At 38.4% G+C, this 14,280-nt stretch overlaps 3 protein-coding genes across 3 annotated transcripts; all 3 read left to right on the forward strand.

Annotated features, from left to right (window-relative positions):
* Positions 1-1,180: 1,180 nt before the first annotated feature.
* On the forward strand, positions 1,181-8,769 carry LOC107615140 (phospholipase A I). Its single transcript, XM_088502112.1, is given in 20 exon segments — positions 1,181-1,914; positions 2,160-2,307; positions 2,757-2,835; positions 2,914-3,067; positions 3,172-3,381; positions 3,466-3,711; positions 3,791-3,953; positions 4,036-4,296; positions 4,405-4,526; positions 4,764-4,925; positions 5,060-5,252; positions 5,343-5,479; positions 5,696-5,818; positions 5,820-5,835; positions 6,055-6,261; positions 6,353-6,501; positions 6,503-6,810; positions 6,906-7,122; positions 7,213-7,302; positions 8,029-8,769. Coding segments are annotated over 20 exon segments (3,990 nt in total). The 5' UTR covers positions 1,181-1,350; the 3' UTR covers positions 8,470-8,769.
* Positions 8,770-9,787: 1,018 nt separating this feature from the next.
* On the forward strand, positions 9,788-10,761 carry LOC107620216 (uncharacterized). Its single transcript, XM_016322417.3, has one exon. It carries the CDS (start codon positions 10,129-10,131, stop codon positions 10,468-10,470), a length of 342 nt encoding a protein of 113 aa, XP_016177903.2. The 5' UTR covers positions 9,788-10,128; the 3' UTR covers positions 10,471-10,761.
* Positions 10,762-11,071: 310 nt separating this feature from the next.
* LOC107639779 (cardiolipin synthase (CMP-forming)) lies at positions 11,072-14,056 on the forward strand. The gene is made up of 8 exons (XM_016343384.3): positions 11,072-11,862; positions 11,942-12,008; positions 12,092-12,166; positions 12,246-12,297; positions 12,840-12,925; positions 13,011-13,085; positions 13,376-13,470; positions 13,555-14,056. The coding sequence occupies exons 1-8, from the start codon at positions 11,375-11,377 to the stop codon at positions 13,643-13,645; spliced, it is 1,029 nt and encodes a 342-aa protein (XP_016198870.1). The 5' UTR covers positions 11,072-11,374; the 3' UTR covers positions 13,646-14,056.
* The last annotated feature ends 224 nt before the right edge of the window (positions 14,057-14,280 follow it).

The raw sequence follows: 14,280 nt of genomic DNA on the forward strand, positions 1-14,280 counted from the left end.
TCTAGGGTGCGTGCTGATGCAGCATCATAATGTGGTGGTGTATGCCTCACGGCAGTTGAGACCGCATAAAGTCAATTATCCTACGCACGATTTGGAACTTGCTGCGGTCGTGTTTACGCTAAAGGTGTGGAGGCATTACCTCTATGGGGTTAAGTTCCAAGTTTTCTCTGATCATAAGAGCTTGAAGTACCTCTTTGATCAGAAAGAGCTTAATATGAGGCAAATGAGGTGGATGGAATTATTGAAGGACTACGACTTTGAGTTGAATTACCATCCGGGAAAGGCGAATGTAGTGGCGGATACGTTAAGCCGGAAGTCGTTATATGCGGCTTGGATGATGCTTCAAGAGGAGAAGTTACTCAAGGGATTCGAGAGTCTAAAAATTGGTACTCGAGAAGTATCCGGAATTTTGCGTTTGAGCCGATTAGAAATCTCAAGTGATTTTAAGTCCGAACTCCTAAAGGCTCATCAAAATGATGAAGCGTTATGGAAGGTGTTACCGGCTATTGAGCAAGGAAAACATTGGAGAGTGTCGGAAGAAAAAGATGGGTTATGGAGATTCAAGTGTAGGATCATTGTGCCGGATGTTGGCACTTTGAGGCAAGATATTTTGAAAGAGGCACACAAAAGCGGATTCTCCATTCACCCGGAAAGTACTAAGATGTACCATGATCTAAAAGCGATGTTTTGGTGGCCGCGTATGAAAAATGATGTGGCGGAATATGTTTCAAAGTGCTTAACTTGTCAAAAGGTAAAGATTGAACATCAAAAACCTGCCGGGATGTTGCAACCTTTAGAGATTCCACAATGGAAGTGGGAAAGTATTGCAATGGACTTTGTGTCGGGATTGCCAAGGACTAGGGCTGGTTTTGATGCTATCTGGGTGATTGTGGACCGACTGACGAAGTCAGCTCACTTTTTCTGCGAGTGAATATCCCATTCGGCCCCTGACAATTATCTCGAAAGGACAACGAGACCCTCAAGAAAAAAAAACACTCAATCCAGCTCCTGGCCTCATTGTCCTTTCACGGTAATTGTCAGGGACCGAATTGGATTTTTTTTTATCAGGAGCCGGGGTTAAAATTTTTTTTTGTCAAGAGCCTCGTTGTCTTTCGAAATAGTTGTCAGGGCTGATTTGGGTTTTTCTCATTTTCTGCCGAACATTGCCGCTTCAAAATTCATTCTGAGATTATCGTTTCGTTGAATCATCAATAACCAATTTCGGCATTTGGAATTCAGCAATAATCGGATTCGAATTCTGTGTAAGAACCAGCAACGTAATTTCGGTTTCCTTCACCGATTCGCGATGGCATAACTGAATCCCCGAATCGGCGGTTGCGATCCTCAACAATGTCTTGGGGATTGGGATGGAAGAGGCCGTCGGAGATTTTCCGACTCACTCTCAACTATGGCAACGACGATCTGACGGAAAATCTCGGCCGCGACTCGAGCACGTACCATTCGGCCTCGTCTTCGACGTCTTCGTCATTCTCCTCTTCTCCTACCGCCTTGAAGGATCAGGAGCTAGGGTTCCGCATTGAATTGGATTGGTCGGCAACGGAGGATGAGGAGCAGGCAGCGCTGAAGCTTCAGTCGCAGCTCATGGTGGCTCTGCCGATGACGCAGGACACCGTGGTGGTGGAACTGAGGCCTCGGGATCCGGAAGATGATGCATATAATACTGTGAATTTGGATATGAAGGTTGTGAAGAAGAGAGATCCTCTCAGGGCGGTCACGATGATCAAGGCTGTTGGCTCCGGCCAGCAGAGCGATGGCACCGGTGTTTTGATTCGATTGTTTCGCTCTGATTTGTCGTCTCCTCCTGAAGCGTCCCCGCTTCCACCGCGAGTTGCTGATTACGGCGACCATTGGAAGAGTTTTTCGGTGCTCACAATTTCCGGCTGTGGCTTGTCAGTGAGTATTTGTTATTGCAAGTCTCTTGTCAAGTTATATTTTAAAAAATTTCCATAAAATATTTGAAGACAATAATATGGTGGTTTTATTTTGCTTCTCTTCAGTACTAATAAAATAATAGTGCAAATATGTTTGCCTGTCTTATTTTATTCTACTTGTTTAATCCTGTGCTCAGAAAGCTCCTTAAATTTTATGATTTTATTGGAAGTCATCTAGTTGAGTTGTTTGTAACAAGTCATGCACAGGTATTTCCAGTAGAGCTTACTCGGTTGCCAAATTTGGAGAAACTTTATCTTGATAACAACAAGCTAACTGTCTTGCCACCTGAGCTTGGGGAGCTTAGACGCTTAAAAGTGCTATCCGCTGACAACAACATGCTTGTCTCGGTGCCTGGTAAGCTTTTAATTGTCCGAATTATTTCCATGGAAAGATAGCAATTCACTAGTAACTTTTTATCGCTGTACTTAGAAGAACTGTATGAAGTTTTTAGGATCATCTACAAACTATACTTTAATCACTGCGCTACATTGCCTTAAAGTAACTAAAGTAACAAGCCATGCTAGATATGTTGTGAAGCTCTAGTCTGAACGCAAACATAGAAAGCACAAATGAAATGCAAGCTCTAGCCCTCCTCTTTATCAATGCATTCAAAAAAAAAAATCAAGGACTGTATCTGATGTCCAGTCCTATATAGCATATATAAATTACATCTTCCCTAAAGTAACTTGGTCTTAAGGATTAACATTTCTCGCAAAAATGCTCATTTAACATCCCCTGCGCCCCCCCCCCCCCCGGCCATTTTCTTTTCTCAAATATTAATTTTCTTTTGGGTTTTCAATCAGTGGAACTGAGACAGTGTGTGCAGTTGGTTGAATTGTCACTGGAATACAACAAGCTTGTTCGGCCTCTTCTTGATTTCAGGTTATTTATTTATTTATTAGCTGAGAACCTATGAAGTTGTTTAGGCTCCAAGTAATCTTATTGTTTGACATATGGCAGGGCTATGGCTGAGTTACGGGTTCTAAGGCTATTTGGAAATCCTCTTGAGTTTCTTCCAGAAATTTTGCCACTCAGAAAACTTCGGCACCTTACTCTTGCAAACATTAGGGTTGTAGCAGATGAAAAATTGAGATCAGTGAATGTGGAAATAGAGGTAATATTTCTCCAACTACCTAGACTAATACCTGGCAGTGACAATATTCTCTTAATAACATTTAATGTATTTCAGTCAAACATGTTTTTTCCTTGTCATTGCAGATGGAAAACAGTTCTTATTTTGTAGCATCCAGGCATAAGCTCAGTGCCGCATTCTCTCTTATATTCCGTTTTTCTTCATGTCATCACCCGTTACTGGCGTCAGCACTAGGAAAGATAATGCAAGATGAAGGAAATAGAGTTTTTGTTGGTAAAGATGAGAATGCAGTGCGGCAGCTTATAAGTATGATAACTAGTGACAACTGTCATGTGGTATGTTTTAAAAGGTTTAAACATTATGGGTTCTTTTATCTATTCTACTGCCATCGGTGGCGTGATCATTCTCAATATTTACAGGTTGGACAAGCATGCTCTGCTCTTTCAGCCCTTGCCTCTGATGATTCTGTTGCATTGCAGCTGATGAGAGCGGACATCATGAGACCAATTGGAACAGTTCTCAAATCTGCTTGCCGGGAAGACTTAATATCTGTATTGCAAGTTGTGGTCAAGTTGGCTTTCACATCTAATACTGTGGCTGAGAAGATGTTGACCAAAGATGTTTTGAAATCTTTGAAAATTTTATGCGCCCATAAAGATCCAGAGGCATGTTTGTTTCTTTTTTGATATAACTGTTTGATTCATTTGGTTATGGTTCTTGATTTTATAATTTACATTTCTTTAGGTACAAAAGCTAGCTCTTTTAGCTGTTGGGAATTTGGCCTTCAGTCTGGAGAATCGTCAAATACTTGTTACTTCTGAAAGTTTACGAGAGCTTCTCTTACGCCTGGCTGTTGTAACTGAACCGCGTGTTTATAAAGCTGCAGCTCGTGCTTTGGCAATTCTTGGTTTGTTCTGGATGTAAAATTATCCATATATTCTAAGATGTTCTATCCCAATAATAAGCTTCTTCATGTTATGGTTTTGTAGGAGAGAATGAAAATCTAAGGCGTGCTATAAGAGGGAGAAAAGTGGCAAAGCAAGGCCTTCGCATACTCTCAATGGATGGAGGTGGAATGAAAGGTCTAGCAACTGTAAAAATGTTAAGGGAAATTGAGAAGGGTACCGGAAAACGAATACATGAGTTGTTTGATTTAATATGTGGCACATCCACAGGTGGTATGCTCGCTGTTGCCCTTGGTATTAAGTTAATGACTTTGGAAGAATGTGAAGATATATACAAAAATCTAGGTTAGGGTGTTTCTTAAGAATCAACATGCACTACTTTGCTAATTGGTCTGTTTATTTTCCTGCAATTCTAGAATCTAGATAAACTGATTCAATGACATTTTTAAACAGGGAAGCTTGTTTTTGCTGAGCCTTCTCCCAAGGAGAATGAATCAGCAACTTGGAGGGAAAAGTTAGATCAACTCTATAAGAGTTCATCACAGAGTTTTAGAGTTGTTGTTCATGGATCAAAAGTATGCACTTTTGAATTTTCATTGGCAAATTATTATTATTATTATTATTATTATTATTATTATTATTATTATTATTATTTCCCAAAGTTTATGTTATGAAATAATTTTTACATTTGAAGGAGTTCATAGTTCATTCCTTTGCCCGAAGTTGTTTGCTTTGTATAGTTTATATAGCCATGTCAATCAACTATTTCTATTTTTACCCTAAAAGAGAATCATGACTTAATTGTCTTGCAGCACGGTGCAGATCTGTATGAGAGCTTATTGAAGGAAATGTGCGCTGATGAGGATGGTGATCTATTGATAGATTCTGCTGTGAAAAATGTGCCCAAAGTTTTTGTTGTGTCAACCTTGGTGAGCATGATGCCTGCACAGCCTTTCATATTTCGCAACTATCAGGTATGAGGCCTAATATTTTCATTGCTGTCTATTGTGGCTATTGGCCTACAATTGTTTGTGGCTGTTAATGTATTATTTCTTAATAATCTTTCATTATCTTGCCTCCTATGTCTTTACTTCTATCTAAATTGCAGTACCCTACTGGTACACCGGAGGTGACTCTTGCAATGTCAGAAAGCTCTGGGGTCGTATTAGTGTCACCTACAGATGCACAAGTTGGCTATACTTATAAGCGCAGTGCATTCATTGGAAGTTGTAAGCATCAAATATGGAAGGCTATCAGAGCTTCCTCAGCTGCTCCTTATTATCTTGATGATTTCTCAGATGGTACTGAATGCTCTGTTATTGTTTACATCAGTTGGTTGTATTTAAGTTTTCATTATTGACATGTCTTCTCATCCTGGAATGTGACTTAAGATGTAAACCGCTGGCAAGATGGGGCAATAGTAGCAAACAATCCAACAATTTTTGCCATAAGAGAAGCACAACTTCTGTGGCCCGACACAAAAATTGACTGTCTGGTTTCTGTAGGGTGTGGTGATGTTCCACCAAGGGTAATTACTCTTCTCTGTTTTGGTTCTGCAATATATTCAGTATTCGTGAAAGAAGATCAAGGGTTTTGATGATTATTTTAATGGCACACTTGCTTTTTTAGTTTTGTCGACATAAAAACCAGACAGAATGTGATTAGTAATTTCAATTTTAGAGGGTATGTCATTGACAATTAAGCATAGTTAATATTTGATTGTCAAACACTTATGCTGTTTTAGATGCGAAAAGGTGGTTGGCGGTATCTGGACACTGGACAGGTGTTGATAGAGAGTTCATGCTCTGTTGACCGGGTGGAGGAAGCTTTAAGTACATTGCTACCTATGCTTCCTGAGATACAGTATTTTTCGTTTCAATCCAGGTATTGTGCTTGTGTTTTGGACTTTGCACTTTGCAGTGCTGGAATGGAAGAATCTTTCTACCAATCTTATTACCATGAATTTTCATCAATTTGCTATTCTACTTCAGTTTTTATTTTCTTTCCTTTTTCCTGGGTAGATAGAGAAATATCTTTAGACAGGACCGATTCTTGACAAGTAGCTTCACTTCTCAAGAAATGATCTTGTGGTTTTCCTTGCAGTTGATGAACGTTGTGATATGGAACTTGATGCAACAGATCCAACTATCTGGCTGAAGTTGGAATCTTGCGTTGAAGAATACATAGAAAAGAATCGTCAGGCATTTCTTGGAAATGCCTGCGAGAGATTGCTTCTTCCTTCTCAGCATGACCGGAAGTGGTTAGAAAATTTGAGATCCAAATCATCCCTGACAAATGAGTCTAATGAGGGTATAGTTGCTTATGTATTGTCTTTTCTGTAAGGTTTGACTTCCCTCGACCCCCTTAAAATTTAAGATTTTTTATTTTCTATTTTTATCAGGTAACAGTAGTCCCACTTTAGGGTGGAGGCGTAATGTACTACTTGTTGAAGCTTCACACAGTCCAGATTCCGGAAGTGTGATTAACCATGCCCGGGTGCTAGAGTCATTTTGTGCTCGTAACGGAATAAGATTTTCCCTTATGCGCGGTTTGTCTGTCTGAGACTCTAAAGAAAGTGCCATCGCCAACAAATCTATCTCCATATGCATCTCCTGTTTTCCCTTCTAGCCCACGTCGGTATAGTCCTGATTCTCAGAGGATTGGACGGATTGATCTGGTCCCCGCTTTAAGTTTAGACAGTCAATTAGGAAAACCAACTACATCACCTCCAGTTTCTCCTCGAGGACTTAGACTGCTATCTTCACCTGTCAGACAATTGCACGACAAATTGCAAAATACACCACAAGTGGGTGTTGTACATTTGGCTCTTCAGAGTAACTCAGATGGCTTGATAATGAGGTTTTTGTTATTATTTTTAATGTTTTTCTATTCATGATCACCTTTTATTCTTCTATATGTGGATGGAAGCATGATGTTACTGGCTTTTCATTTAGCTGGCACAATGATGTATTTGTGGTTGCTGAACCTGGAGAGCTTGCTACGAAGTTTGTAGAAAGTGTTAAACTCAGTTTGTTGTCAACAATGAGAAATCACCGCAGAAAGGGAGCAGCTCTCCTGGCCAATATAGTCACTGTTTCTGATCTTGTTGCCTTCAAGTCTTATTTCCACATAGGAGGCATTGTCCACCGCTATCTAGGCTGTCAAACCATAGTATGTTTTCTTCACCTTATCCTTTGCATAACTTCTTAAAATCAACTTAGTGCATCCATTAGAAAATTGAGTTTGGATATCTTTATGAAGGTTGTGGAAGATGATCGAGAAATTAGTTCATATACGTTTCGTAGGACTGTACCGTCTATGCAACTATCAGCGAACGATGTAAGATGGATGGTATGTGCATTGCTTTCACTTTCATTTTCATATTGTCATTATATTTGTCACTTTTATGTTTACGAAGTTTGAGGTCTTTAAGGGCAACTGTCACATTATGTTGTGCTGGGCCTGGGACAGCTTTCTTATAGCTTAATATGCCTTTGATATTAATTCATTAATTATTAAAAAGGGGGTATTTTGAGCAATCCCCTCTGGATATAAGTCTACCATGACATGAGCTCGGGCTGATTTTGGTAAAGCATCTGTACTGTGTGAGTCAGTAGAATTTAATTTTGTACAGCCATAATTTCGACCATTATGGTGAATGTTTCTATGAGCCAAACGTTTATCTTTTGGCATACTTTTCCCAGATGCAGTGGAGTTTGTGCTGTGTGATATGTGTGTTCCACTGCATAACCACACTTTCACCGGGGTAGCTACTAGCTACAGGGAGGGAGCAGATAAATTGCTAACCATTTTTAAATTAGAGGAATGTAGGCCATCAGAATTTATGTTTTTGGCCATTACTTAGCCATTAATATTTAAAAATATGGAATAAAGTACGTTGTTGAATTACTAGATTAAAGGAACTAGACTAAATAAATTGAGTTGATGGTTAGGTGATGACCAAAAGTCATAAATTCAGATGGCCCCGTAGATTTCTTTTTAAATTATGTTGTGTCATATATTGGAAAATTTCCAACTAGTTTACATTTTGTACATTCTAACTGGTGCTCTGCATAGGTTGGAGCTTGGAGAGACAGAATCATAATATGCACAGGGACATATGGACCTACTCCTGCTCTTGTTAAGGCCTTTATGGATGGCGGTGCCAAAGCTGTTGTATGTCCTTCAAATGAACCCCCACTGTCTCAGGTGACCTTTGATGATAACGGAGAGTTGAATGTGATGGAAAATGGAAGGTTTGAACTTGGAGAGGATGAAGGGGATGATGATGTCACACCCGCCAGTCCAGAAAGTGACTGGGAAGATAGTGACGTGGAGAAAAACGGGACCAAGATCTCATCATTATTTGACAATGATGAAGAGGAACTGTCACAATTTATCTGTGAGTTGTATAAATCATTGTTCAGGGAGGGTGCTAGTGTCCTTGTTGCTTTCCAAGAAGCTCTGGCCTCGCATCGAAGATTGGGGTATGCGTGCCATCTCCCCAGTATAGATTAATTTGTTTAATTATTTTTAATAAAACTAATTATAATGATAATAAGATATTAGCATGACATGAACGGTTATAATAAATACAAACACAGATGAAATATACATCAACCCATGTACAGAGGATGCGAAGCATCTGTGGAGTTGGAGACATGATCCTGTAGAATTACATTCTACATTCAATTTTGACGCTGGTTAAGATGTTCTTAGATGCAATTGTTCAAATACTCCTGGTAAAGCTTTGCTAGCCAGATCGTCTGTAATTAAAGTACTCTTATAAATACTGGCTAAACTTTTTACATGTTCCATAGCAAATCGTTTCTATTTTCGGAAGAACCTTTTTATCAAACAAAGGTTGCTGTCCTTCTCCAACCTCCATCAGTTCCTACATAGACACCTTGGAGCATATTAATAATACGGAAAAAATCCTCTAAAGACGAGGAGAATTGTAAATTGATAAAATAATTTAAGAGTGATTAGACTATCAAATTTTCACTTTACTAAGTTCTTCACTTTAGAGGAGGTTGATCCTAATAATATATATATTTTTTCCAAACATCATAATCAAATTGCTGACACAGAATTTCAGATACTAGAGATTGTTGAACACGTTACTTGTTATACTATAGGAAAATTATCTGGTGTACCGGGGAACATTGATGTTTCAGTTGTTTTAACCGTTGATTTCAATTAATATATATTATATATATCTTTTATAATTAAGATCAACGGTTAAAACAACTGGAACATCGGTGTTCCCAGTACACCTGATAACCTTCCTATACTATATTTACTTCTGATTTACTTGGGTCTTAAATTACTTGCATGTGTAACGGAAATAAATTTTTTCAATTTTTTTTAACAATTGAGAGAACATTAAAAAGTTAAAGATCACACTTTATTCTCTCAACTTTTTTTAATAATTAATTTTCGTGGCTTTAACATGAGTGTCCTATTCCATTACCAGCTGACTAATATTATTTCTGTCATTGAGGTGAATAAATGTGCAAAATGTTCATCTTTTTAGCAAAACAATGTGCATAATTTTAATTTTCAAATTAATAGAATAATAAACAACAATTATTGATAGAAAAAGAATCTTGAAAGTTGAAAATTGAAATAGTGGGGATATTATGATTATGAGCAAACACAGCAGGACCCTCGTACCCAAAAAGGATACGACAAGACAGCGAAAGATCAATCTCTTCCCCTTTCCTTTAGCCAAGGCATGATTGGCGGAAGGTAACTTGGATCAGCACACATAAATAATGAAATCATTATTAAGTTGAGCGCCGTAGACTGTAGTAGTCTCAACTCTCAACTCTAATACAGCAAATCTTTTTTATGATTTTTACGGTAAAAACAACACAGCCAATTTCTTATGATTATCAGTAATTCTTGTACTTAGGACTTGTGTCCATTAGAAGCAAGCTATTATAGTCTCAGAAGTCAAAGGGTAAAGCATGATGCCCGTAACACAAGCGAGTTTCCCAATCATGGAAGCTCTTGCTTTTCATAAAGCTTTTTATCGTCTACAATAGTGGTAATAAGGGATGATCAAAAGGGGATGCTTCTATTGAAACTGAAACTTAGAGAACCATGACACAATTTTCTTCATATAGAAATAAATTAAACCTCCTTCAGTAGAACCAAATTCTCACATAGAATATGTCTGCTCCTGCAGCTCCAGTTGCTATAGGCACAAGAGGCACTATTGAATCTCTTGTAAAGAAGGAAATTGAGTACTTCACAAAGTTTGATTTAGATAAACGAGGGACTTCACATAAGCCTCATCAGCCACACCTCGTGGACATGGTTTCCACCACGTTCAGGACTAGTTTCTGGGTGTTGCTAATGATAGGGAAGAAGAGGAAGCGAAGAAGCACAAATGGGTTCCTCCCAAGAATGTGTTCTGTTTCACAAGTGGCAGAAAGCAATATTCCAATGAACAGAATTCCTGGTTACAACTACAGGATCCTCAAGAACGATATCGATAACTTGCAACTCTGATTGACTTTCTGCATTACATGCGATGAAGCATGCATGCATGTTCATCTTATGTTTGTCACGTGTTGTTATCACATTGAGCCATTTTCTTGTTATCTTGAGCTTCATGTATTTCTATTTCTCTGCAATCTCGTTGGTGTTTTGGGACGGCCAAGAAGAAAAATGAATAATCAGATCATATCATAGGACAGGGAAGGAATGCCATGCCTGTTGATTAATGAATCTTGCGTTTATGTGACCAATTTGTATTCAATATTCATCAAACCTAATACTAAACAACGCATGAACTATAAATGATTTATTATACATGCTCATAATTGCTGGCATGAATATGCTTTCAGCTTAGAGTTTCCCCAATCAAATATTTTTATCCTTTATTCCAAAGCTTTTTAAATATCATTTACTACATACTTATAAATTATAATTAAGAGAAAGAGATTATTGTCCATTTCAGGTGAGAGCAACAAGCCAACAACCACAATTGATTATAAATTTAAAAAGAAAATGTAACAAATATATTTCTTATGTTTTCTGTTTATGAACAATTGTTTTCTTTTTCTTTTTACTTACAAAAGAATAAGAAAAATTATTTTTTTATAAAGTTAATCCAAACGAATATTTAATTAAAAAAAATACATTCCAATCCTTATCCTTTAGGCCTTTTTGTTTTTGGCATGCTTCCTCGGACCCGAACGACTCTGCGTTTTGATCAACCAGGGGAGAAAACGACTTCCCGTTCAGGTGGAAAAGTCACAAATTCAACGTGGAAGAAGAAGAAGCGCGTATTTGAATCAACCTCCGACATTTGCTTCAACTAGCAACAACGCACGTATCTCTCTCTTCTGTACTCTTAAACCCAAAACCCCCGAATTTTCTTGTCTTTTCAGCTCAAAATGATTCGATAACAATGGTTCTCTTCAGATCCCTAAAATTAATTCTCAATAACAACGAAACCAAGAACAAAGCTCGAACCTTTGTGACCTCAACAACCGCAATCCCATTGTGGCCATCGTACGCTCCTCTCCGCAACAGTTACAGCAACAACACCACCAACAACCACCCACTCTTCAGCACTTCGCCGCTCAGGTTTGTCTCTCCGTTTCGGTTTCAGCGGCGGCCTTGCCCTCTCTTCCTGAGCTGGCCGCCATGGAAGCTCTCACAGTCCGCCACACCTCTTTACCTCCGCGCAAACGCTGTCGTTTTTCCCAAAGTCCAGAACCCCTTGGATTTGCTTCGCCGCCGCCGGACCAATCCCTTGCCGCCGCTCCATTTGCTCGATCGGGTTGACCAGAATCCGGACCGGTCCTCCTCCACTAACAGCCTATTCGATAGCTTCGTCAATACTCCCAATTTCATCTCCTTCTCTCGATTAATTTCGGGTCCTTTTCTTGGATGGTAAGTATACCCTTTCCGTTCCAAAAGAAAAAAAAAATGATATTTTTCATAATGCTTTGTTTGATTGGGAATTGTGTAGGATGATCATGAATGAGATGTATACTTCAGCAATGGTCGGGTTGGCAATATCTGGTGCCAGTGATTGGGTATGAATATTGAAAAGTAATCATTTTTGACATGATAAGCATGATTATATTTATGTTCTGATTTATGGTATGGTTGATTGTAGCTGGATGGATACGTGGCTAGGAAGATGAAGATTGATTCTGTAGTAGGTTCCTACCTTGATCCCCTTGCTGACAAGGTAAAAGCCTCTATCTGCTCAAGTGTCATTGCAGAATTTGTGTGCATTTTGATAATCTGTTTTCCAATTCGTGGTGCAGGTTCTTATTGCTTGTGTCGCTCTTGCAATGGTGCATCAAGATTTACTGCATCGTGAGTGGTTATAGACTCTCTGATCCCTCTATTTTATGTAACCTTCTTCAATTTTCGAATGATAATGGTTAATGGCTTGGCTTAGGTATTTGTGATTTTGTGATGATTAATGAAGAGTGAGATGCTAAAAGGAAGGTAGTAGGGATAAGCCTCATCCTCATTTTGTGTTATTAATATACCATAGAAGCCCTTCAACCTTATAATGTCCCATGCCTAGTTCCAAAAGTGATATCAGATATTGTGACTAGCTGTTTATTTGTATAGTAATTGGTGCAGCAATGGTTTATGTTTCCTTGTAATTATATGCTGCTTGGGCTTGATGACTCTTGTGGCTGGAAAATGTGTGCGCAAGCATTTTATTTTCAGACAATCGTTGCATCATTTAGCATTTATGTTTAGAGAACATACATATATACACACAATTTATGTTTATGTGTGTTGAATAACTTTATGCATTTATGTTTAGACAATTGTTGCATTATTTTGTATACATTAGGTATATATGTGGTGTTGAACATGTCTTTTTGTTCTCTTTTTTGAAGCTGCACTTGTTGGTATTGTTGTGTTCCGAGATGTCTTCCTTGTTGGTGGTGCAGTATATTTGAGAGCAAGTAGTTTGGGTTGGAAGGTGAGAACAATTTAGATCTTAAGTTTTCCATTTGCTTGATTATTATCTAATCTGCTAGATGAAACATTCATTTTGTACTTCTCAGTGGAAAAGCTGGTCTGATTTCGTTAACCTTGATGGGACATCCCGCCAAAAGATTGAACCACTCTTTATAAGCAAGGTAAGTGTTATAGATGCGGGAGTTTATTTGCTCTGCATGCTGTTGGACCTTGAGTTCATACTAACTTATGTATATTAGTTTTATGACTTTAACTTTATGGTGTGGCTCTGCGTAGTTGAAGTTAGGATTAAGATTGAGGCGTGCAAATATAGAACATTTGTGTGTTCCCCAAACCAATTTGTCTGTTAACTTATGCTGCATCTCAAAAGGTTTATATATCAGAGTAGATCTATCTATGAATTTTCCTTCTGCCTATCCTGTTTATTTAGGAAGAATACCAATGTTAACAGGTGAATACAGTGCTCCAATTAGCATTAGTTGCTGCAGCCCTTCTGCAACCAGAGTTTGGAACACTAGAAACTCAATCATACATTAATTATTTGAGGTAATTAAGCTATCATTTGTTTATTTATTTATGCCTTTGTAGCATGCCTTCCCAGATTGTTAATTCACCCATGTCCTGCTGCAGCTATTTAGTGGCTTCAACAACAATTGCATCTTCGGCATCTTATGGAGCACAGTATCTTAGGAGTTCCGTGATAGTTTCAAAGTCGGTCTAGTTGATGTTTCGTTGAAGCCAAGGATCATGAAGCATCCTGCACTCTGGTGCTGCAGAGGGATGATAGATGGAACAGAGTGAATTATGGTAATATTAGGCCGAGTTTGCTTTCACTTTTCATAGACTGGCTTCTGGGTTAAGGATACAGTTTCAACAAAGTGGCTGACCAATGTTCATCACAAGAAAATCAACCTCATTGTCTGGTCTTGAATTTTTAGCAACTTTTGATTTTTTTTTCATTTTTGACTCTCCCGTCCTCTTTTGTTATAGTGCTAACGTTATCTGGTGAGGAGACAATTTAACTAGAGACAGGTGTTAATAATTCTACCGTGAAACATCACTCGCTACAATTCGATTGTAGACGTGCTAGTTTTCCTATGAAAAATAAAGCAAGTAAACCCCTTAGAATAAATGACTATTTGTACTCATGAAAGATGATAACGCTGACATATGTACCTATGATAGATCGAAATTGATCTTGTACCCACAAGAGTTGTCCTCTGTGTGATAAAAATACCCTATTTTGGTTAAGTGTTTGCTTCATTATTATTCGAACCTACGTGGCATCCCAACCCTCTAAAACCCTATCTCTCTTCAATTTTCATTTCTAATTTCAACCATCTATCCCTATTTCAT

This window comes from Arachis ipaensis, chromosome B1 (assembly GCF_059453495.1).
Source record: "Arachis ipaensis isolate K30076 ecotype BB chromosome B1, ASM5945349v1, whole genome shotgun sequence".
In the NCBI taxonomy this organism is placed as follows: domain Eukaryota; kingdom Viridiplantae; phylum Streptophyta; class Magnoliopsida; order Fabales; family Fabaceae; genus Arachis; species Arachis ipaensis.

Bases quoted from the DNA above. Each gene is read 5' to 3' on its own strand.
- LOC107620216 (XM_016322417.3), top strand. From the start codon at position 10,129: ATGTCTGCTCCTGCAGCTCCAGTTGCTATAGGCACAAGAGGCACTATT.
- LOC107639779 (XM_016343384.3), top strand. From the start codon at position 11,375: ATGGTTCTCTTCAGATCCCTAAAATTAATTCTCAATAACAACGAAACC. The intron at 11,863-11,941 runs GTAAGTATACCC...GGAATTGTGTAG, and splicing joins TCGGGTCCTTTTCTTGGATG to GATGATCATGAATGAGATGT. The intron at 13,471-13,554 runs GTAATTAAGCTA...GTCCTGCTGCAG, and splicing joins TCATACATTAATTATTTGAG to CTATTTAGTGGCTTCAACAA.